General features: G+C 34.0%; 1 protein-coding gene across 3 annotated transcripts in view; it reads right to left on the bottom strand.

The window, feature by feature from the left end:
- CSMD3 (CUB and Sushi multiple domains 3) overlaps positions 1-24,443 on the bottom strand; it is a 1,193,315-nt gene that overhangs the window by 1,044,202 nt on the left and 124,670 nt on the right. For all 3 annotated transcript variants that reach the window (XM_024129404.1, XM_024129405.1, XM_028500327.1), the window contains exon 2: positions 7,993-8,215. In XM_024129404.1, the coding sequence (XP_023985172.1) occupies positions 7,993-8,215 (223 nt within the window). The remainder of the gene's footprint in view (positions 1-7,992; positions 8,216-24,443) is intronic.

Below are 24,443 nucleotides of genomic sequence, written 5' to 3'. Positions count from 1 at the left end.
GAATACATTTTTTTCTAATGCCACTGGATGTTAAAGGTAAAAATCTTAGAAATCAAAGACTAGCAAAAAAGGAAAAAAATCCTCATAACACCATCACCATGAGATGACCACAGTTGCCATTTGGTAATAAATCCTTCAGTTCACAAATACACAAAGACACACAGATATAACATGTACAAGCTGTCTTCTTATATTATTATATGTACTGTTTTGAAATCTGTTTTTTACTCTAGCCGGTAATATGTCATGAACATTTACCCCATCCATAAATTATTCTTATAAGCCTTGTTTTCTAATTATTGCATTTTCTCCTTTGCTTATTAATCACTCTCTATCTTTCAACATTCATGATTTTGCTACTTTAAACAAAACAGCAAAGAAAATCTAACTTGGAGAGGCAGATATTTAGAGTTTTATTTATGATAAATTCCTTTTGATATCTAATACAGTTATCTTTCAGAAATCATGCACAGACTGGTATTCCCACTAGTCAGGCAGAAAAATACCAAAATATCTTCACTGACAGTGTTTACAATTTTTCAGGTCTTAGACAATTTTCTGTTTGAAAATAATTACATAGTTACTTTTACTTATTTTTTCAAATCACTAGAAAGATTTATTTTTACTAGTTACTTATTGTATGTTAACATTTTAACATTTTTCTTACGTGAACTCACTGTTCATATTTTTTTATATTTCTGTATATATATGATTATAATTTCCATATTAATTTCTAAAAGTTATTTATATTAAGCACATCAAGCCTTTGTGTTTCATATATGTAAGTGTATATACGTGTGTATATATATACATATATATAGCAAATTATTTCCAATGATAATTCTTTAAATATTTATTTTCTTTGAAGTATATTTTAATCACAGAAAAAGTTTTTATTAATGGAACCATATCTTATCTCTTTCTATACATTTTTTGTCATGCTTTATAATGATATGAAATATTTATCATGTTTCTTTTAGTATCTTCTGTGATATAATCTTCTCCTATTTCTCGGAATTCATATAGAATTTGTTCCAATGTCTTCTACTCTTATATCAGCCAATACCACATTCTAATTATTGGTTTCTTTTACAAATTTTTATCTTACAGTTTAAACTCTTTTGCCTTATACTCAAATATTTTCCTGGTACTTTTTATGTGTTAGTTTCTCAAACTATCGTATCGGTTTTCCAAGTAACACAAAATACGTTAGGAGTTTTGGATAATACTGTATTTTAATTTCAAAGAATGAAATAATATGTATTTCATATTATTCGTATTCATAAATAATATGTAGTAAATATAACCATGAATATAGTGCAGATCTCCAGTGACTGTGGGTCTCTTGTAGACAGCATATATATGGGTCTTGTTTTTGTATCCATTAAGCCAGTCTATGTCTTTTGGTTGGAGCATTTAATCCATTTACATTTAAGGTAGTTATCAATATGTATGTTGCTATTACCATTTTCTTAATTGTTTTGGGTTTGTTATTGTAGGTCTCTTTCTTCTCCTGTGTTTCCTGCCTAGAGAAGTACCTTTAGCATTTGTTGTAAAACTGGTTTGGTGGTGCTGAATTCTCTTAGCTTTTGCTTGTCTATTAAAGTTTTTATTTTTCTGTCGAATCTGAATGAGATCCTTGCTGGGTAGAGTAATGTTGGTTGTAGTTTTTTCCCTTTCATCACTTTAAATATGTCCTGCCACTCCCTTCTGGCTTGCAGAGTTTCTGCTTAAAGATCAGCTGTTAACGTTATGGGGATTCCCTTGTATGTTATTTGTTGTTTTTCCCTTGCTGCTTTTAATATTTTTTCCTTGTATTTAATTTTTGATAGTTTGATTAATATGTGTCTTGGCATGTTTCTCCTTGGATTATCCTGTGTGGGACTCTCTGCACTTCCTGGACTTGATTAACTATTTTCTTTCCCATATTAGGGAAGTTTTCAACTATAATCTCTTCCAATATTTTCTCAGTCCCTTTCTTATTCTCTTCTTCTTCTGGGACCCCTATAATTCGAATGTTGGTGCGTTTAATGTTGTACCAGTGGTCTCTGAGACTCTCCTCAATTCTTTTCATTCTTTTTTCTTTATTCTGCTCTGCAATAGTTACTTCCACTATTTTATCTTGCATGTCACTTAGCCATTCTTCTGCCTCAGTTATTCTGCTATTGATTCCTTCTAGAGAATTTTTAATTTCACTTATTGTGTTGTTCATCATTGTTTGTTTGCTCTTTAGTTTTTTTAGGTCTTTATTAAATGTTTCTTGTATTTTCTCCATTCTGTTTTCAAGATTTTGTATCATCTTTACTCTCATTACTCTGAATTCTTTTTCAGCTAGACTGCCTATTTCCACTTCATTTGTTTGGTCTGGTGGGTTTTTACCTTGCTCCTTCATCTGCTGTGTGTTTCTCTGTCTTCTCATTTTGCTTAACTTACTGTGTTTGGGGTCTCCTTTTTGCAGGCTGTAGTTCATAGTTTCTGTTGTTTTTGGTGTGTGCCCCCAGCGCCTAAGGTTGGTTCAGTGGGTTGTTTAGGCTTTCTGGTGGAGGTGACTGGTGCCTGGGTTCTGGTGGATGAGGCTGGATCTTGTCTTTCTGGTGTTCAGGACCATGTCTGATGGTGTGTTTTGGGGTGTCTGTGACCTTATTATGATTTTAGGCAGACTCTCTGCTAATGGGTGGGGTTGTGTTCCTGTCTTGCTAGTTGTTTGGCATAGTATGTCCAGCACTGTAGCTTTCTGGTCATTGGTGGAGCTGGATCTTAGCATTGAGATGGAGATCTCTGGGAGAGCTTTCGCCATTTGATATTATGTGGAGCCGGGAGGTCTCTGGTGGACCAATGTCCTGAACTCGGCTCTCCCACTTCAGAGGCACAGGGGCACCAAGACCTGACAAATTGCCTGAGCACCAAGACCCTGTCAGCCACATGGAAAAAGAGAAAAAGGAGAAAAAAATATATATCATTGCTCCCAAAGTCCACAGCTTCAATTTTGGGATGATTCGTTTTCTATTCAGGTATTCCACAGATGCAGGGTACCTCAAGTTGATTATGGAGATTTCATCCACTGCTCCTGAGGCTGCTGGGAGAGATTTCCTTTTCTCTTCTTTGATCGCACATCTCCTGGTGTTCAGCTTTGGATATGGCCCCGCCTCTGCGTGTAGGTCACCCTAGGTTGTCTGTTCCCACCCTGACAGGACGAGTTTAAAGTAGCAGCTGGTTAGGGGGCTCTGACTCACTCAGGCCAGGAGAGGAAGGTGGGGTACAGAATGCAGGCAAGCCTGCGGTGGCCGAGGCCAGCGAGACGTTGCAACAGCCTGAGGCCCACCTTGTTCTCCTGGGGAAGTTGCCCCTGGATCATGGGACCCTGGCAGTGGCGGGCTGCACAGGCTTCTGGGAGGGGAGGTGTGGATAGTGACCTGTGCTTGCACACAGGTTTCTTGGTGGCTGTAGCAGCAGCCTTAGCATTTCATGCCCGTCTCTGGGATCCACGCTGGTAGCTGCAGCTTGCACCCATCTTTGGAGCTTGTTTAGGCGGTGCTCTGAATCTCCTCTCCTCAAGCACAGTGAAACAATGATCTCTTGCCTCTTAGGCAGTTCCAGACTTTTTCCCGGACTCCCTCCCGGCTAACTGTGGCGCACTAGCCCCCTTCAGGCTGTTTTCACGCAGGCAACCCCAGTCCTCTCCCGGGATCTCACCCCCAAAGCTGGAACCTCAGCTCCCAGCCCCCACCCGTCCTGGCGGGTGAGCAGACAAGCCTCTCGGGCTGGTGAGTGCTGTTCGGCACCCATCCTGTGTGCGGGAATCGGCTTTGCCCTCTGCACCCCTATCGCTGCGCTCTCCTCCATAGCTCTGAAGTTTCCCCCACCCCGCCCCCGCCACACCCTGTGTCCGCCAGTGAAGGGTCTTCCTAGTGTGTGGAAACTTTTCCTCCTCCCCAGCTCCCTACCAGTGGTACAGGTCCAGTCCCTATTCTTTTGTCTCTGTTTCTTTCTTTTTTTTTTTTTTTTTTTTTTTGCCCTACTCAGGTACGTGGGGAGTTTCTTGCCTTTTGGGAAGTCTGAGGTCTTCTACCAGCGTTCAATAGGTGTTGTGTAGGAGGTGTTCCCCACGTAGATGTATTTCTGATGTATTTGTGGGGAGGAAGGTGATCTCCACGTCTTTTCCGCCATCTTGAAGGTCTCTCTGTACTTCATTTTTAAATTACGAAGAAATAATTTATCTCGAAAATTAATTATTCTTAAAACTAACTTTGTTTTTAGTAGTAAAATATGTGAATAAAATATTTTGATGCTACGATATATTCTGTCATTTGACTGATACTATGCCTTCTCCATGCCACTTTTCATTATTGAGGTTAGAATGAAATGCTCTTTTTCCAGAACACTTTTCATCTAGGAGTGGTAGTGTGAGGCTGTTATCTGAATTAATGCTAATTCTGATATCTGCATTAATTATGAAAGGAAAAAAACAATATATTTTATAATAGGAGAATAATTAAATAAACCATGTTTATAGTAAGATAAGTATCCACTAAATTTGATACTTACAATAATTCTAATCACATGTGAAATATGTATATATTATTACAAGGAGATTCAATATGAACATAAAATAGCATGTATAGTATGGTCCTAAATATACAAGTATATGTGTCTCTGCTTCATGAGATTGAGTGATCTTTTTTCTTTTTATCTTTTGCTATAACTTTCCTATTGAGAAAATACAATATTAGCATAAAAAAGTAAGCAAAGCTTACAATTCTTCTTTTTACATCAAGTAGACCAAATTTGTTTTAAGCTAAAGATATAACTCCAATGGTTCTCCAATGGTGCATTGCTGTAAGTATCAAATTCAGGCACCAGTATCAGTTTTTATTTAATAAATTAGAAAACTTAGGGGAAAACAAGAAGAATCTTCAATAATTGGAGTTATAGAAAATAGTTTAAAAATAGGAAATTATGATTACCAAACCCAATATACCTCTTATACAAGCAAATATAAGACCTACAAATCATCTTTTTTGTGTTATTACAATGCAAGTATAGCAAGCTGATTTTAAAAAGTCAATTGGAGTTCACAGAAAGTAACAAAACATGATTATCAATTTCTGGAAGATAGAGAATAGCAGACATACCATAAGGACATGTATTAAGTGAGGATGTGAGAGAAAGAAAAAGCAAGAAAGCAGTGAGACAAAGAGATAAACACAAAAATAAATCAAACTGCCAGGAACTGATTAGACTTCTAATCAAACAGCAGACTGTCTACAAACACAGTCTGGAAGGAGCTGTAGGTTATACACTGGATTTTTTCCCCCAGTCCTGCTAATTAAAATCAGCTCTATAATATTAGCAACAGTATTTCTTTAGGCATAAAGACCAATAGATATATTGTACATCAACAATGACCAACATGCTATAGAGAACATATTAGAACTGAGTTCATAAAACAAATACCAAGAATAAACATAATTTATATTTCTATTTATATCTTTATATGTTCCACTATACAGTTTAAAAAATTTGTTTTTATTTGTCTCATTCATTAAATTTTACCTAATATTGCTAAGAAAAAATAGGCTTTAATCAATAAATAAACCATGGAGATATATATATATTACTTATATATATAATTTGTTTTGTAATTAATCAATTAATTGATTGATTTATTACAAGCATCAGCTCAGAACTCAGACAAATCTGGGTTGCAATAATGATCCTGCCTCTGGCTACTTTTAACAGTGTTAACCTTGGGCAAGTAGTATAAGTCTCATTTTCCAAGCTGTAAAATGATGATGATAATAGTAGGAATCTTTTCACATTGTTTGAACATGGGAGAAGTTAAATATAACAAATACAATATACAGTGTGTAATCCTTATATACGCTCTGTAAATTAAATGTTATTTCCTATTTACAGATTAGGAAAGAAAGAATGAGAACAATAAATTTATTTTCCCCATCTTACCATCTTTTAACTTCCCAGAGGCCACAATTGCTTAAAAAAAAGAAGGGGGGTAAAATAAAAATATTTGCTCATTTTTGAGAGGATCTAGAGAGAATAGATCCTTGTACAAACAATACTATCAATGAATTGATAGAAACTACCAGATAACATTTGGAGAGCTTTATTTTTTTTTTCATATTTATACCAACTATATATCATACATTGCTGATGTAAAAGAAATATATAAAACTCTTTGTGCTTTTAGTTTTATATACATCAATTTAGCTGACTTGAAAGTCTAAGAAGCATCTTCCGTTTTCTTTCATGGCCTGATTGGATGTGTACAGGTGAAGGCAGACACCCACACCACACCTACATACACCCACTAGTGCAGGCAAGCACAGACACACATGACATGCAGTGCTGGATGTTTTCTATCTTGACTTAGTGCTGTATCATTAACAAAAGACATGGAATTTTTAATGATATTAGCAATGATGATGAAATAGCACCGTCGATGTGTCTGCCATACTGTATATCTTTGAAATAAATCGATATTAATAATTTAACAGAGTAAAAGGAAGTAGAAAATGAAGTTAGGAATCCTCAGTAAACAAATGTAGAGCAAAAAAAAAAAAAAGAAAGAAAAATAGAACCTCACCTGTAATCAATCTAGTGACCTTTTCTTTGTACAGACATGTGGTTGGAAACAACCCAGACATTTTTAAGTGTCGTTCTGATTGCAAAAAGTTGAAATGTATAGTAAAAGGATTTTATATTCATGCAGCAGTTTCATATACATTATCTCATGAGATATTCAGAAGAGCATAGTGAAATGGACAGTATTTTCTTTATTACTAATTCTTCCAGTTTAAACACAAACAGATGGTGTGGATTGCTCAAACAGCCAATGAACAACAAACCTAACCCTATAATGCAGGTCTTATCTCCTGGTCCAACATCTTTCCTACTATATTATATGTTTTCTTACTAAAAGTGGAAGATAATATCTATCAAATATTTATTTAAAATGGGAAAAATCAATGCAAAAGAATATGGAAGACTGGTGAATGTATAAAAACTTAATGTTGATAATCTGATTCCTGTAGATCAGGAAGGCAAGTACACAGTAACAACTACTAGAAAAAGTAACAGAATCACAGAATCATAACTCAAACATAGTCAAGTATGTAAGCGTCTTTAATTCTTACAAATTATCTGCTTAGAATATTTTGAATTAGAATTAAATAAAAAACCACTATACTACAGTTAAGGAAAAATATGCATACATTGGTAAAAATCTAGGACTAAATGAAATATGCAGTGTCTGGCATTTTAAATTTGTTGGTTGAATTAGAGTTCATTTATGTTTAAAAAGAGTTTTTGATAAGACAGCAAAAATTATCATCATTTGTCCAGATATTCTATTTTCTAACGAGAAATTCTAAAGAAACACTTATAAACAATCAGTGTGCCAGCTAATTTTCACATCCGTTTTATCAACTAACTTAAAAATAAATAATTTCATTTGTGTGGACAGAAACATGAATGTCTCAGTTGATGATATGAAGGTCTACTTTTCAGATATTTAGACTTTATAAACCATACACATTATCTAAAATTAATGTATTTTGCTATCATATAAATATTGATTTTAAGTATTTTGCATATTGTTATATATTAAAATTGGGTACATACCCCTGAAAGACACATTACATGTTAATCTTTCACGTTACTCAGAGTTATGCCCATAAAGAATGAAGCCCTGAGGTAAGAATTTTAAAAATCAAAATACCTTTAACCACTCTAAAGAGGTACAATTCAATTTAAATTCACTTTTGTAGAGATAATATTAATATACTAGTGTTATGAAGTCAGACATATGGATTTAATTTGTTTGTGGGATGATATATTTCCAAATGAATAATAATTGGATGGCAAATATGACTTTATTATAATTGCACCACAAATGTTAAGCATCCTTTGTAAAATAAATTACTTTTACCCAATAAATATTTCCCTCCATTTTTCCATTCAAAATACACTAACCTTGTCCTAAAGTTTGTAGGATGAGGATGTCCATCATATAAGGATAAGTAGTCGTATTCTTCTTCTAGAGCAAACGACTGAAAAACAATTTGTATTCTATTTCGTTCTTCTGCTATTATTACCCATGTACAGTTTGCACCATTTGGATATCCATATGGAAAACCAGGGCTTTCTATAGTGCCATTAAGTCCTTTTAAAGTTCCACCACATGTATAAATAAATCCTGTAACAAAAGAAAAACAGACATTAATATTACATAAAATAAGAACAATCTAGAAGACATATTATTTGGAAAAGCCTTTTGTTTTTCCAAGACCTATGTTACAATAATTTTGTAAATTTAAGAGCTAGGTAGATTATCTATTTTTTTAAATAGGTAAAACATCAGTAGCAAAATACTAGAAGACGTGTCATTTATCATACATCTTGTGGTTAGTAATTATACACCAGTTGATGAAATAAAATCCTCTACACTTCTGATTCATTATACATTACATGATCCAACATGCAAACACAATCCTAGAAGTACTTCCAATCTAATTGGTATCTTCCCTGAAGTAGTTTCCAATCTAATCTTGGGCACTCATAAACAACATTTTGACTTTAATAATGTTAGTATGCATTTTGGGTCTTAAAAAATTAACTCCAGTTTTTCTTAGTAAATCATGCTGTTTTGTGTATGCAAACCTCTACCATGCAGCCAATGTGCCTTAGGAAAATCTATCCCACTCTGATTTTATCAGAGGGATAAAAGGCTCAGACCTAAAAAACAAAACAAAACAAAACCTATGTAATTGCTCTTTGACCAGATCACAGTCCTAAACTAACCATATCAGAGTGACATCTAAGGTTGGGGAGAAAAATTGAACCCTGGACAACTGACAGCAGCCATCTTAAAAACTTCCCTACTAGTTCTATGGGAGGTCTAAATTATTGAGAGCTTGACTCTTGGAGATACCTAGAAAACACAGCATGTTTCTTGAAGAATTTTTTATAAGTATATAATATTCTGTAGTCATATTGGGTAATGTAAAACCCTAAGATTTATAAAATGGTCAGAGAAGATGGTCCCCAGCATGTACCTAGACTAGTAGGTACATGCAGTTAAAGCTTGGATCTAGAGGCAGGCAGCCATGGTTTTGATACCGGAAAAGGTTTATCAAAAGTCCAGGCTCTCGTTCAACTTGTCCAAAAGAATTTGGTCAAAGAACACAAAACACCAAGGAAAAAATAAACGCACACACGCTGAGGCTGAGGAGCAAAGAGAGCAAAGAAGCCGTTTACTGAGGCAAAAGTGAAAGCTACACACTAAGGAGAAGAGTGTGGCGGGCATCCTCCTGCGTGAAGAGCTGCACGACAGGGTTGATGATCCCCCTTTTTATTTTATTTTTAGCCCTTTGAGTGGGTGGAGGGTCTTTTTGATTTCCGGTGGAATATTCATTGAGGGGAGGGTTGAGGTGTGGCCTGGATTGCACCAGGTTGCATCAGCTTCTCATCCTGCGCACGCATTTGTCTCCTGAAGCTACTGTACATGCACTCTAAGAGCTGTTTTCCCTTAAATTTTTCCTTACTAGTTGAGCACCACATGTGGAAGGCCATACAGGGTCATCAGCAACCTGTGCATTTTTATTTGCATATGCTCCCCAGTTTTCATGATCAGAGTTTCTTGTTCAGATGCTACAAAGTTTCTGTTTTAGATGCCATTATTCCATGTGTCATAATCTTATTAAGTGCAAAACATGGAGGTCGCTTTGCCAACTGCCTAATGCCAATATGTGAGTAGGCTGTCCTTGGGCCTGGTCCTGTCTTTCCTGCCTCAATTTCAGAAGTCCTGATGAGAATTCTTCACCCAGATTTTATTTCCACATCTATGTGTCCTACATGAAGCTTAAGTACCATGAAGCTGTCAGTGAGAGATACCAAGCTAATTTTGGGTGAGAGAATGCCATACTACCCAAAGTATATTTGAAACTGGATGTAGAGATGCAGGAAATTTGGGGATTCTCTCTCTGAGAAGAAATGAGTACAGTATATGTAATAAAGGTATGGATATTTTTAAAAAGTGTAAGAAACCATGCATCAAAGATGGGAAGCCAGAGTTGTAGATCATGGCAGATGGAGGCTAATTTGGGATGTTGTCCATTCATTCCACAAGAGCACCTTGCTTTTGCTAGGGGAGCCACTTCTCTACCAAACAGCTATATGCTTTGGAGTAGCTGACTCTACTGACTAGTGGTGAGGTGGGTGGCTCAGGGCTGGATTAATCAGTATAACCCTATCCTCCTAGCCGTATTTACTTCAGTAATATACTCTGATTATCTTTATATATGGGAAAGTCGTAAGCCTGGGTTATTCAGTATGTGATATGTGGCATAGTTCTTGTGATCATTTTGCCCTTTCAAAAACTTACCAAGAAGCTGGATAAGGTAGAAGCTTTTAAAAAATCAATATTTGTGTGTATACTTATAGTTTTGCTCATGCACCAAGAATCAAATATGATTTTGTAATGGAATTTTATGATTTTCAAAAAAAAAAGAGACAGAAAGGTCCCTTTTAAAATTGCTTCTTGCAGAGCAATTACTTTGAAGCCTTAGGTTAATTAGCTACCACCCATTTCTATTAGTTTTCTGCCTGAACAGCTTCCAATTTGAACTTCATAACTAAATGCAAGCATGAATCCCTTCAGCTACAATCTGATCTATGGGCTGTTTTATATAGTCTCAAGACCCATAACCCTGATAGTTTTAGAAAAAGGACATATGTCCTAAAATAACAGGCTCAGCCGTGTCCACTAATTCTTCAAGGGCCTGCTGATTCATGCATTTCAATTCCTTTCCTTTTTTTTCTCCAGGCAATTTGGGATTTACCCCTATTTTTAAGCTTCTTATCTGTGTTCTTCATTTGATTTTCATTTTTGTTTATATATGTTTGATTAAACATCACAATGTTAATAATAAAGTACATTTTTCCAACAGAAGGTTAATAATTTTCACACCCAAAAGATCAGAAGTAAATAGAAACTTTAAAAGCAAAACAAAATTTTCCTCATTTACTTATGCTTCACAAGGTTTGTCACTGTTATAAGCTTACTTTTCCAGGCCATTTCTAGGCATGCAGATAATATGTATATTTCTATGCATTAGATATATTTTTTATAAATAGAGTCAGTCATACTAAGCATATTTTCCTGAATTTTTTGTTTAACTTTGTAAAATATCACTGATATTTTTCTGGATCCACATATATATGTTTACTACATTCCTTTTTTAATGACTACATAGTTAAATGGCATATGGTATGTCTGCACTATAATTTATTTGACATATCTCCTTTTGATGGTTTCATTCTTTGTGGTTTCATGGGTGTAAAGAGCAACTTTGAATGTTTATCCTTGTGCACTTGTGTGATATATCCTGCAGATGGAATTCCAGAAATAAGAGTACTAAATTTTAAGAGACATATAGCCAAACTATCCTCAATAAAGTAAAAATTATTGCTGCTTTCACAAGGTTATTAAGTGTTTCTGACCTCCAACCCTGATTTTGGCAACACTAGATTTTTCATAAGGCAAATTTTGCAAGGCAAAAAAAAATATTATCTTACTATTTTATTTTTGCATTTCTCTGATTAGTACTGGGATCAGATATTTTGTTACATGCTTTTCATTTATTTATCATTCTTTTTTTGTAAATTGCTTTGTCATATCCTTCACATATTTTTTAATGGATGCTTTACCTTTTCTTCTTTTTTTAGGATACAATTGCTTAGGTTTCTGGTTTTTCATTGGTAATCCATGTTTGCCATTCATATACTGTACATTTCAAAATGAAACAACTTTGCTTATTCATTGCTGTCATAAATTCACAACTCCTTACTTCTCTTTATAGTGCATGTGAAGCTTCTTCTCCTTTGATGATCTTTCTTCAATATTTGTTCATCTATTCATCACATATGTCATGCCTTAGGTATAAAGTGACTAAAAGAACATTATCTTAGCCTGTCTTCATGACAAACTACAACATGAGACAGCAAGGAAATATAGATTATTTTATTATTACAGAATGATTTCTGTGATCAGGGTAAGCACACTGTGCTGTGTAAACAGGTGGAAGCAAAACTTAATCTAGATAGTTTGTTATGTGTTTATGGAAAACTGGTCTCAAAAATTGGTATTGCAAATTTTCAGATTGTCTTTGTTTCTGAGTGCCTTATATTATATTTTTCACATCTTAACATTTACTGTCCACTTAGTCAATTTATTCTTGAAAAACAATTAAAATTTCCATAATTTGGGTCATATTGTCAATAAGAATTTAGTTAACAATATAGATTTTTAGATTTTCTTTTTTTCTTCTCCCATGTCCATATTTTACCTTTCCTTCACGGTGCAGAACAATGCAATGACTATTTGTACAGCATTTTTTATGATATTTTAAAATTTCTTCTGTTTTCTTTTGTGGTAAGTTCCATGCTAGAACAACATTCACACTGGTGCTTAATTTTTACTTTTTTTCACATTCGTGTTTATCTACTGCAGCGGCTTTTGTGCCCAATCATATCAAGATTTCTTTTTTTTTTCCACTATTAAGCTCACATTTTTCTGACACACAACATTGTGTGATAAAAACTTAAGAACTCAGCAGTAGCAATTACCCTTTTTATTGTGGTAAGCAACACATAATATGAAGTCTATCCTCTTACCAATTTTGGAGTGTACATTGTTAGACAGCAGATCTCTAGAGCTTTTTCATCTTGCTTGAATGAAATGCTATATCCATTGAACAATAACTCCTAATTTCCCCTATACCCCTATCCTACTTTTAGCCTCTCTGAACTTGACTACTTTAGATATCTCATATAAGTAGAATCATGTAGTATTTGGTCTTCTATGATTTGCTTGCATCACTTAGCATAATGTCGTCAAGGTTCTTCCATGGTAGAGGCTATGACAGCATTTCCTTCTTTTTTTAAAGCTGATTTGCATTGTATATACATACCTCATTTTCTTTATCCATTCATCCTTCAATGGATGTATAGATTGTTTCCACTTCTTGGCTATCACACATAATGTTGTAATGAACATGAACGTGGAAACATCCTTTGAGATCCTGATTTCAGTTCTTTTGGACAAATACCCAGGAGTAGAATTGCTGGATCACATGGTAGTTTTATTTTTAATTCCTCAAAGAACTTCCATACTGTTTTCCATAGTGGCTGCACTACTTTACATTCTCATATCAGTGCACAAGGGCTCCAATTGCTCCACATACTTACATATATATGTACGTAGTTTTTTTTTTGATGATGGCCATTCTAACAGCTAAGAGAAGATCTCATTGTGGTTTGAATTTGAAGTTTTCTAATGATTAGTGATATTCACCATGTTTTATACAGCCACAGGCCATTAGTTTCTCTTTTTGCAGAAATGTCTATCCAAGTCCTTTGCCCATTTTTAAAATTATTGTTTATTAGTTATTGAGTTGCATAAGTTCTCTATAATTTTTGGCTACTAACACTATATCAGATATATGGTTTGCAGATATTTTATCCCATTGCATAGGTTGCCTTTTCACTCTTTTGTTTCCTTGTTTCACAGAAGTTTTTAGCTTGGTATAGTCCAAACTTTGTTTTTTGTTTCACTCTTTTGTTTCCTTGTTTCACAGAAGTTTTTAGTTTGGTATAGTCCCACTTGTCTATTTTTATTTTCATTGACTGTGCTTTTGGTGTCATATCCAAGAAATTATTGCCAAGACCAATGTCAAGAAGCTTTACCCCTAAGTTTTCTTCTAGGAGATTTATAGTCTGGGTCTTATGTTTAAGTGTTTAATCGACATTGAGTTGATTTTTATGTATAGTATAAATTAAGGATCAAATTTTATTCTTTTACATATGGGTATCCTGTTTCCCAACACCATTTGTTGAAGAAACTTCCTTTCCCCATTGTGTATTATTGGCACCCTTTTTGAAGATCATTTGGCCATAGATGTGCTGGTTTACTTCTGGGTCCTTGATCTGTTCCATTGGTTGATATTTCTATCTTCATGCTAGTACCATATTGTTTTGATTGCTATGGTTATGTAATATATTTTAAAGTCAGGACATGTGTGGCCTACTGCTTTGCTTTTCTTTCTCAAGATTGTTTTAGCTATTTGGATCCTTTGTAGTTCCATATGAATTTTGAGATTTATTTTTTTACTGTTTCTTTTAAAAAATGCCATTGGAATTTTGATATGGTTTGCATTGAATCTGTATATCACTTTAGGTAATATGAAAAGCATATGATTTTTTATTTCATCATTTATTGAAAACTTTTAGGTCATAACTAAAATTTCTTTTCCCATACCACAAAATTTTTTCTATGTCATGGTATTTTCATATATTGAATAGCTCTTCCTCTGATCTTGAAGGAGGAAATTTCTTCTTTCTAATTTATACTGATACATTCATTATTTGTAGAATGTTCTTTTAGATAACAATCACTATTTAAGGCAACATCATAGAAAATGCAAAAACAATTTCCATAAGACACAGTATTCAATGCTTGTTAATTAAATTAATTGCAAAACCTAACTATCAGAAATGTTGCAGGTAGTGGGTCACCTGAGTATTTTATTCTGTCCTTATTCAATCAGAGAAATGATCTGTAGTGAAATATACTTGCAATATTCCTTGAATTCGTGTTATATGTATCATTATATAACCTGAAATATTTTTGCTATCAAGATACTTTTAAAAAAAATCAGAATCCATTACAGACTCTGCTTTCTGGGGAATACAGCCTGTGCCATTTTCCTCTTCAGTCACTTCTATGCCTGACCTTTCTATACATTTTCACCAGAGCCATCCACCTAAAACAGAGCTAACCCTATGGAAAAATCTAAATAATGTCATTGGCATGCAATCTGAGCTATGATTTTTGTGTTATCTCTCAAATCATCCCCTGTAAGTGGCATTGAAATTTGTGCCTTTCCCACGTAATTTGGTCATCTTTTTTAGAATAAGCTTTAAATTATCTTACCTCCATTTCTTTTTTATATACTGTTTTCTTTAAATGAAACTTATTCCCTTCATTTATGCTTAGACAAAATTTCAGGTCCTTCAATATCAAGCTCAAGCCACTATAAACAGTGATGATCCCTCCTGGCATTTTTCTCTCATTTTTTCTAAATTCTATGATTATCACTTTATTTTTCCACATGTATTTTATTGTTTTCTTTTATGGGGGGGGATGGTGTATATGATATATGACATATCTTCAGATGGATTGAGAGGTATAAAGAAACATCTTTTTTCTATATAAAGTGAGGGAGAACAACAGATGTAACAAAAATCATCGGAAATGTATTTAGCCATAAAAAATATTTTTATATATTTTATTTTAAATTGTATGATCACCAGCCATTAATACAGTGTTTTGATTTAGGTCATGTCTATGTAATATTATTGCACTAGAGATAAGGATGTTTGAAACAGTTGTTGAAAAACTCATTAAATTTTTCACCTAGTTTCATTTTTTAAGAAATCACTATTTTTATTACATATTCTCTAAAATATGAATTTATTGAGACCTTGTCTACATGTGTCTCTTTAAATTTTAAAATGTAATTCATAGTTTCATTGAAAATACCAGTTTTTCAGTGAGCCACATATTCTGAAGCTACACATCCTTATTTCACAATCTAACATGCCTTTTGTGCAAATTACTAACCTTATTAATTCTCAGCTTCCTTATCTATTAAGTGGGATAATAAGAGTAACTGTTTTAAAGATTAAACATGTTAACAACTGCAGATCTCTTTGAACAGTATTTTAAGCATAGTGGCTATTATTGATGTTAGCTCCTCTTTCTCCTTTTCTTCTTCCTCTTCTTTACTGCTATAATTATTATTTTAGGCCATGAAGCTCCATTACATAATTTAACTATCCCACTATCTTTGAATTAAAACATACAGATTTAAATAAACACCCTAAAAAATCCTATTACCAATTTGTCAGAGAATTAAAAATGCCTACTGCCCAAATGCATCTAATACGCTAGCAGATGGATGCCTGTGAAATATAATTCCATAGCTCTAAGTTGAGGTTATCAATAAAAACACATTAAATTATTTTATTCTTTATAGAGTAGGAGGACAGTTTTCATCTCAGAACATCACACAAATGTTAATGCTGGAGAGCTTGCCTTTCTTAAGGGAGAAAATGTAAGTTGATATTGGTACATACATTTCCCATGTAGGTTTGTAGAGAATGTGTAATCTTTATTTATTGGGTGAATGCATGTCAATTGGGTCAAAATTTTTAATTGTGTTGCTTAAATCTCTCTTACTCTTGCTAATATTTTTTTCTGTATTTTTAATCTGCTACTAACTGTTGAAATTCTCTGTAATGTGCATTTGTCACTTGTATTTCAGTTTTTGTTCCATATATTTGGACAGTAAATTATTAAGTAAATACAGTTAAAATTATTATATGGTCCTGGTGAATTTACTTGTATATCATTATGTAATGGTCTTTAGATCCATCAATGTTCACCACATAAAGTCTTCTTTATCTGCCATTAGTATAGGTACATTCAGTTATTTATGTTAGTGTCTATACTTATAATTATTATAAGATTATAGTCAGGGTGGATTTCTTATAAGCAGTGTTTAGTTTTTTTGTTTTTTGGTTTTTTTTAGCTCATGTGACAGTCTTTACTTTTGGAGTATTTAATCTACTTAAACTTACTATTATATGTATTTGTTTTCTGTTTGTTTTGCCTGACATTTGTTCTTTTACTTCCTCCTTTTGTTTTCTTTTATATTAATCAAGTGGGCCTTTTAATTGCATTTTTTCTCTCTATTAGCTTTCTAGTTGCATATTCTGTTAGCAGTAACCCTAGAGAGTAAAATGTGTATTCTGGATTATTAGGGTCAATTACAAATTAGTACTCATCATTTCTTGAACAAAGCAAGGATGTTAGAGAATTATAACTCTATCCCAGACCCTGATGTTTGTATTATTGTTTTTGTAGGCTTTAGTTATATATATAATTTAAGCAACCCAAAGACACTATTATTATCTTAATTACTCAGCATTCATTTAGATTTACCTACATATTTGCTTGTTTTATCATTTCAGACCTTTCATCTAGGTTTATTTTTCTTCTATCTGAAAAATTGTTTCCAGTATTTATTGTAATTTAGTTCTAGCAACACTTTTTTTTTGCTTTTTTAAGGTTTTATCTATTTTTTTATAATTGTTTTTGATGAAAGTTGTCCATTACAAGCTACTCCGTCAGAGCCAGAGGTAGAAATTGCACTATGTTGCTTTATCTTTATTTCTTATCACTTATACTTTTTCATTTTTGTCACACCAACCAGTCTCTCAGCCTTTTTTTTAACGAAAAAAATATTTCATTCTAAAAATCTATGTCTGAACTGTATTTAAAAATCAACTAATATGATTATTGAGGCAAAAACAATTTACAGTGAATTCAATAGTTCAAGGCAATATCATTCACTGAGCATGGGCTAGGTACCAAACACTGTACTGAACATTAGGTTTTACAAAAAATTTATAACAGGGTTTCAACCCTTAATTGGCAAAATATATTGGTAAAGCAGACATAAACAAATACTTTATAGATATATATGGTAAGTACTATAACATGAGTCCTTGAAAAGCTATCTAAAATATAGACTCATGGGAAAATAAAGATATATTCAAATTTGAGTTGATTCTTTAATGTATTAAACTTTTTGATGTTTCATTTTTACTCTAGTTTTGCTAGTATCAGGTAAAATATATCTTTTAGGTTTGAGGTAAAAGATGAGATTGTCCAAGGCATATTTTCTAAAGAGTATCAATCATACTGCTCCACTGGCATGTTGTAGACTGCCCTTACATTTCAAACTTTGTCACTCAGACCATTCTGCATATCCAAAATATTCATTCTTTCCTTCTTGATGGTAAGAAAGAAATATGTAATTTTGCTTTCCTGAATTCATTGGACTGTTTTATACTGTAGCATCCATGTGTTGATTGTCCATGTAGTTGGGCATTACCTAGGATTTCACCATTTTCTATAATAATAGAATTGCCAGACAGACTTGAGGAATAGCCAAAACATTTCTGGTGGCACTTGAAAGCTTCTAAAGTAAAAAAAATCAAGAAGAAAAATGGGATAAATTAATCAGGATGGAAAGAACAGTTAGGGACAGAAATGCCTCTTGAAAATAGAAATAAGTAAGAGGAAAGCCTATCAATCTGGCAAATGAGATTATCTTAGACAAATATTATCAGATTGCATGTAAGCACTAGCCTGTAATGTCAAAGGGAAGAAATCAGTGGTCTCCAGTTGCTTCCTAACTTCAATACATGATTCTCTAATATATTTTCAACAGCATAGAATTACTACTATAAATGAATATTCCAGTTGAAAATTATGAAAGTTGAATTATTTCTACAGCATCACCTGCAGACTTATAAAGAGTTCATCAGGACATTATTGAAAAGTTAAGGTCAAGAAAAAAACTACAATAAAATTGTAATATAAATGACTTTTTACTTGATCTGATTAATACAAAATATTGAAGGACGAGGATAACATTTAATTATCAAACATTGTAGTCAAATAAGATATCATGTTAAGATATATTAGTATTTCAAATTTAAACTTTCAGAAATTGTGGCTTTTATCAGACACTGACCACAGATTTCACATTCTACCTTTAATGATATATATACTATATCTTTTTCCCTTGGACTAAAAGAACATTTAAAAAAATAGTCCATTAATATGATGCTTTTCATTGTATTTTTCTGTTACTAATACCTTAATTTTCTTCTGATCTTTAGCCATTAAAATGGATATTAATTATAACTAACCCTACCCTATGAACCATATGTGCTCTAAACTTAATGCCTTTTGGCATAATTCCAATGCCTTTGAATAAACCAAAGGCTACATAAAGCTCCATTCTCTCCCAACTATTTCATAGGTCTTCTGAATAAATTTTAATATTGGTTATTTGTATTATTCCTTTTCTTTTTAAATAAAATGTCATCTACTTTTACATCAGTCATCTCATTAACTTAATTGCCTTTTATACTCAATAGCTTGCACTGTTAAGAAAGTAAACTTTGGATTTACATAGAACTGAACTGTTCTTTATCACTTAACAGCTTTGTGATCCTGGGAAATTTAATTAGTCTTTCTAAGACTGTTTCCTGGCCTGTAAGTTAAGAACAATAATAACATTTAGCCTATAAAATTCTTGTGAGGATTAGCAAAACATGTACAGCTCCTAGAAAACTGGGAAAAGTGACTATTATTTCATGTTCTAAAAATTATACCAGTTATGCCTGTCTGGCTTTGAATCTGCCTTTTCAACATCTTTAAACTTATTCAAGCTGTGGAATATTTGTAAAATCTATAGACATATCAGCTTATATTACTCTCAATAATATTAGGCCATTTTTATATGTGTATAATGTTATAATTCAAGGTAATAAACTGGATTTTTTTATAATTTTCACAGTACCCTAATGATTACATAAATATGTGACTAAAGGTGTTTTCCATTATAAATTTAAAATTACTTATTGTGCTAAATTCAGAAATGTCTATTTGCTGGTTATTCCTTTCCCCCACACAAATGTCTCTACTTCTTTCCCAGTACCACTTGAGAGGCTGGCCATAGACTGCATCACCAGCCCTTACCCTCTGGCCAGCCTGCTTCAATTTGAGTTTGGCCAATGTGAGACACAGCAGTAGATAAAAGTTTAAGAGAAGAGAAGAGGTCATTGTAATCATTGCCCTTACATATTCCATACAGGGTACTGGCCGCGGCTGCCAAACTCGTCTTCCTTTCTTGGAAGAAGCTCTGTTTGCACAACAGTAAACTCACTATATTCCCTTCATACCTTCAGCCCTAGAACTCCCCCTACCAGCTCTCTGCTGGGAACAATTTCCCAACAGTGGTACGGAGAATTGGAGTTTGCATAGGGTACTGTGATCCCACTGAGTCAAGGAGGAATATTTCAGAGTTCAGGGCAAACAGAGCAATTAGAATTTGTGGAAGGGAGCATGAGAAGATAGAGTTGTGCAGAGAGGAGTGCCCAGAAGTCCATGTGTATATTCACTATAAACTGATGGCTTAGAACAATGCACAGAGCAAGACCATCCGAGAATTGTCATATAACAGCTACTCTGTCATCTACTGCTGGAACAGAGAATGTAGACATTGAGCAGCATCAGGGAAGGGATTATCAGCAGATCATTAGAATGCTTGTCTTCCTAGAGTAGCAAGATATAATTAACCTATTGTTACTATCCAACTGAAACACTAGGAAGCTTGGCAGTATGAACCCACACTGTAGAGTAATATGTACTCTAGACCTACCCCAATAAAGCCTAAAGTTAAACTTTGACAAGATCCACAGGGACACAAAGTTTGGGGACTGAGTCCTGACAAGTTACAGGCCTTGGCAAACACTTTGAGCTTTCCATAGATCACAAATTATAAAACTTATAAAGTACAAAATCAAAACTACCAAAGTTCAAGTGCTAAAATAATTCACATCCCTTTAAATCAAGAATCAGCAGTCTTTGGAGGAAGATAACATAATCCAGTCTCTAAAACATATTATTCCCAAAGTCCAACAATCAATCAAAATGTACTGTTTGTTCATTTGCTTAATTGATCATAGCTATAAAGAATAAGTGTCATGTAATATTTATCTTTTAAAATTTCTAATGCCTATTGCTGTGCAAAGTACAGAAGTACAAATCAATAAATATTTATTAAGGTTTTAAAAATAATATCCAATAATGAATTTTATAGCTCTCTTAAGATTCAGAAAATAAATAGAAATATAAATTAATTAGTTTAATTAACATCTTGATTTTTCCACACGTTACAGCAATTTTATATTGAAAAGTTATCAAATTATTACCCTCTTCATATTCTTTGTAGGTTTGTTTTTTCAAGGAGCTCATATTCCATGCATTTGAAAATAACAGAATTGGAGACATAGGTTTATAAATCCATGTTTGCTTTAAAATAAAATAAAATGAAAGCCTATTTCTGATTGTAATATATTCCCAAATAAACTCTGGCTCCCTAATCTTTTATTTTATTCATATGAATTTATATGTGATACATTATATTTAACTATCATTTGAGCATCAGACCAACAAAAAAGCACAGCAAGTATTGTGAAATATATACAAGAAAAGTAAGCATTGGAAGATGTAGTTTCATACTCCAACAATTGGTGTTTATACATCCATGAGCAAGCCAAATTGTCTAAGTTCTCTCATTACTAAAATAAAAGATAACATTTTGACATCAATCACATAAAATTAGCTTTGTAATGAGCAAGAGAATAGGATTTAAAATAACTTTACTAACTTTTGTTATCTTCTAGTAGAATAATAGTAATTAATTTTGCATAGCACTTTATAGTTTATAAAATTTTTATTATTTTGTCTTTGGATTGATCAATGGCTTTCACTCACTCTTGCTGTGGATAAATATTACACAATTTTGGTATGTCATTTATCTTTCTTGGACTGTAGTTTCATAATTAAAACTATATAAAATTTTATAAAAATTAAAAGTAATGTATATAAAGTGTGCATCATAGATACAAGACTTAATACTTACTTAAGGCAACATAACATTCATTATTCTTATGGTCATTCACAAGTATTGATAAATATCAGAACAAGTGATAAGTCTATGAATCCAACCTATTTTAACATTACATTCAAGACATAGAAACTATGAAAGGTAAAATGATAATGGCTTTCTATGTAAACCTGAATAAAGATCTCTCAGAATTTCTTCTAAATACAATCTTTTTTTTTTTTTTTTTTTTTTTGTGGTATGCGGACCTTCCTCTGTTGTGGCCTCTCCCGTTGCGGAGCACAGGCTCCGGACGCGCAGGCTCAGCGGCCATGGCTCACGGGCTCAGCCGCTCCGCGGCATGTGGGGTCCTCCCATACCGGGGCGCGAACCCGGTTCCCCTGCATCGGCAGGCGGACGCGCAACCACTGCGCCACCAGGGAAGCCCTAAATACAATCTTTTTATGCTAACTAAAATAACTATAATGCAAATTATAAAACCACTCTATTACATAAACACTGCAAGTTTTGAACATCAAAATTCCCCTTAATAAATCTATATAAAATGTAATACACTTAATATGACAGTGTCTACTAAATATTATATTTGATGTGTAGGCTTGCTAGTAAATTCCAAAAGTTGAATAGACAAAGATAATCACAAGATTAATAGATTTGGGATGCTTACCCAGTAAAGAAGATTTCCTTAGAGGTCTCACAGAATATAGACCCACCATGGTGCACCCCATTTGGATTATTCAAAATAATTCTTTACTTACTGTTTACTTCTTGTACTTTTATAAAGAAGAGAAATACCTAGTCTTGAGATTTGCTTCTATTTATTTTAAGCACTTCTCATGTAACAACTCATTTAATCCTCTCAACAGCCCTATGATGTAGCCCTGAACTTATCTCAATTTTCAGTTGAGGAAACAGGCACAGAAAAAAAAAAAAAAAAAGAGTAATTAAGAGTAATTGCCCAGATCATACCGCTATCAAGTGACAGAGCTGGGATATGAACACAAACATTCTGGCTCCAGAATTTAAATTTCCACAAATATGCTATTTGTTTTTTTTAATAGCTTTTCACTTTTTGTAATTCCTTTACTATGCCAATTAGATCACTGATCTTTCATTATTGTTCTAGGTTAGTTCCATCCTCTTCTCACTACCTAACCTTAGTTGTTACCTGGTAGGATTTGTTTTTTCATAATTTTCTATAATTTTTCTTTGAAATTTTCTAAAATTTGAATAGTTATTTTACCCTTCTTTGTAGGCTTTCTGAGTTTCCAACCCCCTTCTCCTTTTAATTTCTTCTCTGATAAGAAATGTAACACACTTTTTTAGACCATAAATGTAAGATGAATGGGCTTGAAAAAAATTCTAGGTTGGCTGTTCAAAAGGCAGTTGCAGGGTAGGAATAAAGATGTAGACATAGAGAATGGACTTGACAACACGGGGTGGGAGGGGGAAGCTGAGGTGAAGTGAGAGTAGCATCGACATATATACACTACCGAATTAAAAATTGCTAGTGGGAAGCAGTAGCATAGCACAGGGAGATCAGCTCGGTGCTTTGCCATGACCTGGAGAGGTGGGATAGAAGGATGGGAGGGAGGCTCAAAAGGGAGGGGATATGGGGACATACGTATGCCTATGGTTGATTAACTTTGGTGTGCAACAGAAACTAACACAGTATTGTGAAGCAATTATACTCCAATAAAGATCTATTAAAAAAAAGACCTGGGGCTTCCCTGGTGGCGCAGTGGTTGAGAGTCCACCTGCCGATGCAGGGGATACAGGTTCGTGCCGTGGTCCGGGAAGATCCCACATGCCGCGGAGCGGCTGGGCCCGTGAGCCATGGCCGCTGAGCCTGCGCGTCCGGAGCCTGTGCTCCGCAACGGGAGAGAGAGGCCACAACAGTGAGAGGCCCGTGTACCGCAAAAAAAACAAAAAACAAAAAAAAAAACCTGAAGAATCAAAAAGATTTTCTCATTTTTATGTCACAATTCAAAGGTGTGTTTCTGATTATGGAAAAGCTACCTGACAAGTACCAAGAAAACTAGATTTCTTTTTTTTTTTTTTTAATTGCGGTACGCAGGCCTCTCCCGTTGCGGAGCACAGGCTCCGGACGCGCAGGCCCAGCGGCCATGGCTCACGGGCCCAGCTGCCCCGCGGCATGTGGGATCCTTCCGGACCGGGGCACGAACCCACGACCCCCACATCGGCAGGCGGAGCCCCAACCACTGTGCCACCAGGGAAGCCCTAGATTTCTTTTTAAATAAATGAAGCTCTATGTGTCTAACAACATAAAGTTATTATATGCAGGGCAAATACATTTTCAGAATGTATTTGTGTTATTTACACAGCTATGATTTCTGATTTCTGTATTTTTACCCTACCTTGTTAAAGTGAACTTTATACCATTCAGTCTAGAATTAATCTATTTCCTATCCCCAAACAAGCACTAAAGTAAGAAAATGACTATGAGGAATATACAAGATAATCATGACAAAGCAAAGAAATTATAAAATGATTATAGTTATGTGACGATGAATATTGCTTTAATGAATCTCATGGTTTGCCATGGTTAAGAATACAAATAGGTATTCTTTTTTTTTTAACATCTTTATTGGAGTATAATTGCTTTACAATGTTGTGTTAGTTTCTGCTCTATAACAAAGTGAATCAGCTATATATATACATATACATAGATCCCCACATCCCCTCCCTCTTGTGTCTTCCTCCCACCCTCCCTATCCCACCCCTCTAAGTGGTCACAAAGCACTGAGCTGATCTCCCTGTGCTATGTGGCTGCTTCCCACTAGCTATCTATTTTAC

This window comes from Physeter macrocephalus, chromosome 15 (assembly GCF_002837175.3).
Source record: "Physeter macrocephalus isolate SW-GA chromosome 15, ASM283717v5, whole genome shotgun sequence".
NCBI classification, from domain to species: Eukaryota; Metazoa; Chordata; class Mammalia; order Artiodactyla; family Physeteridae; genus Physeter; species Physeter macrocephalus.
This window is presented reverse-complemented; position numbering and strand designations above follow the sequence as displayed.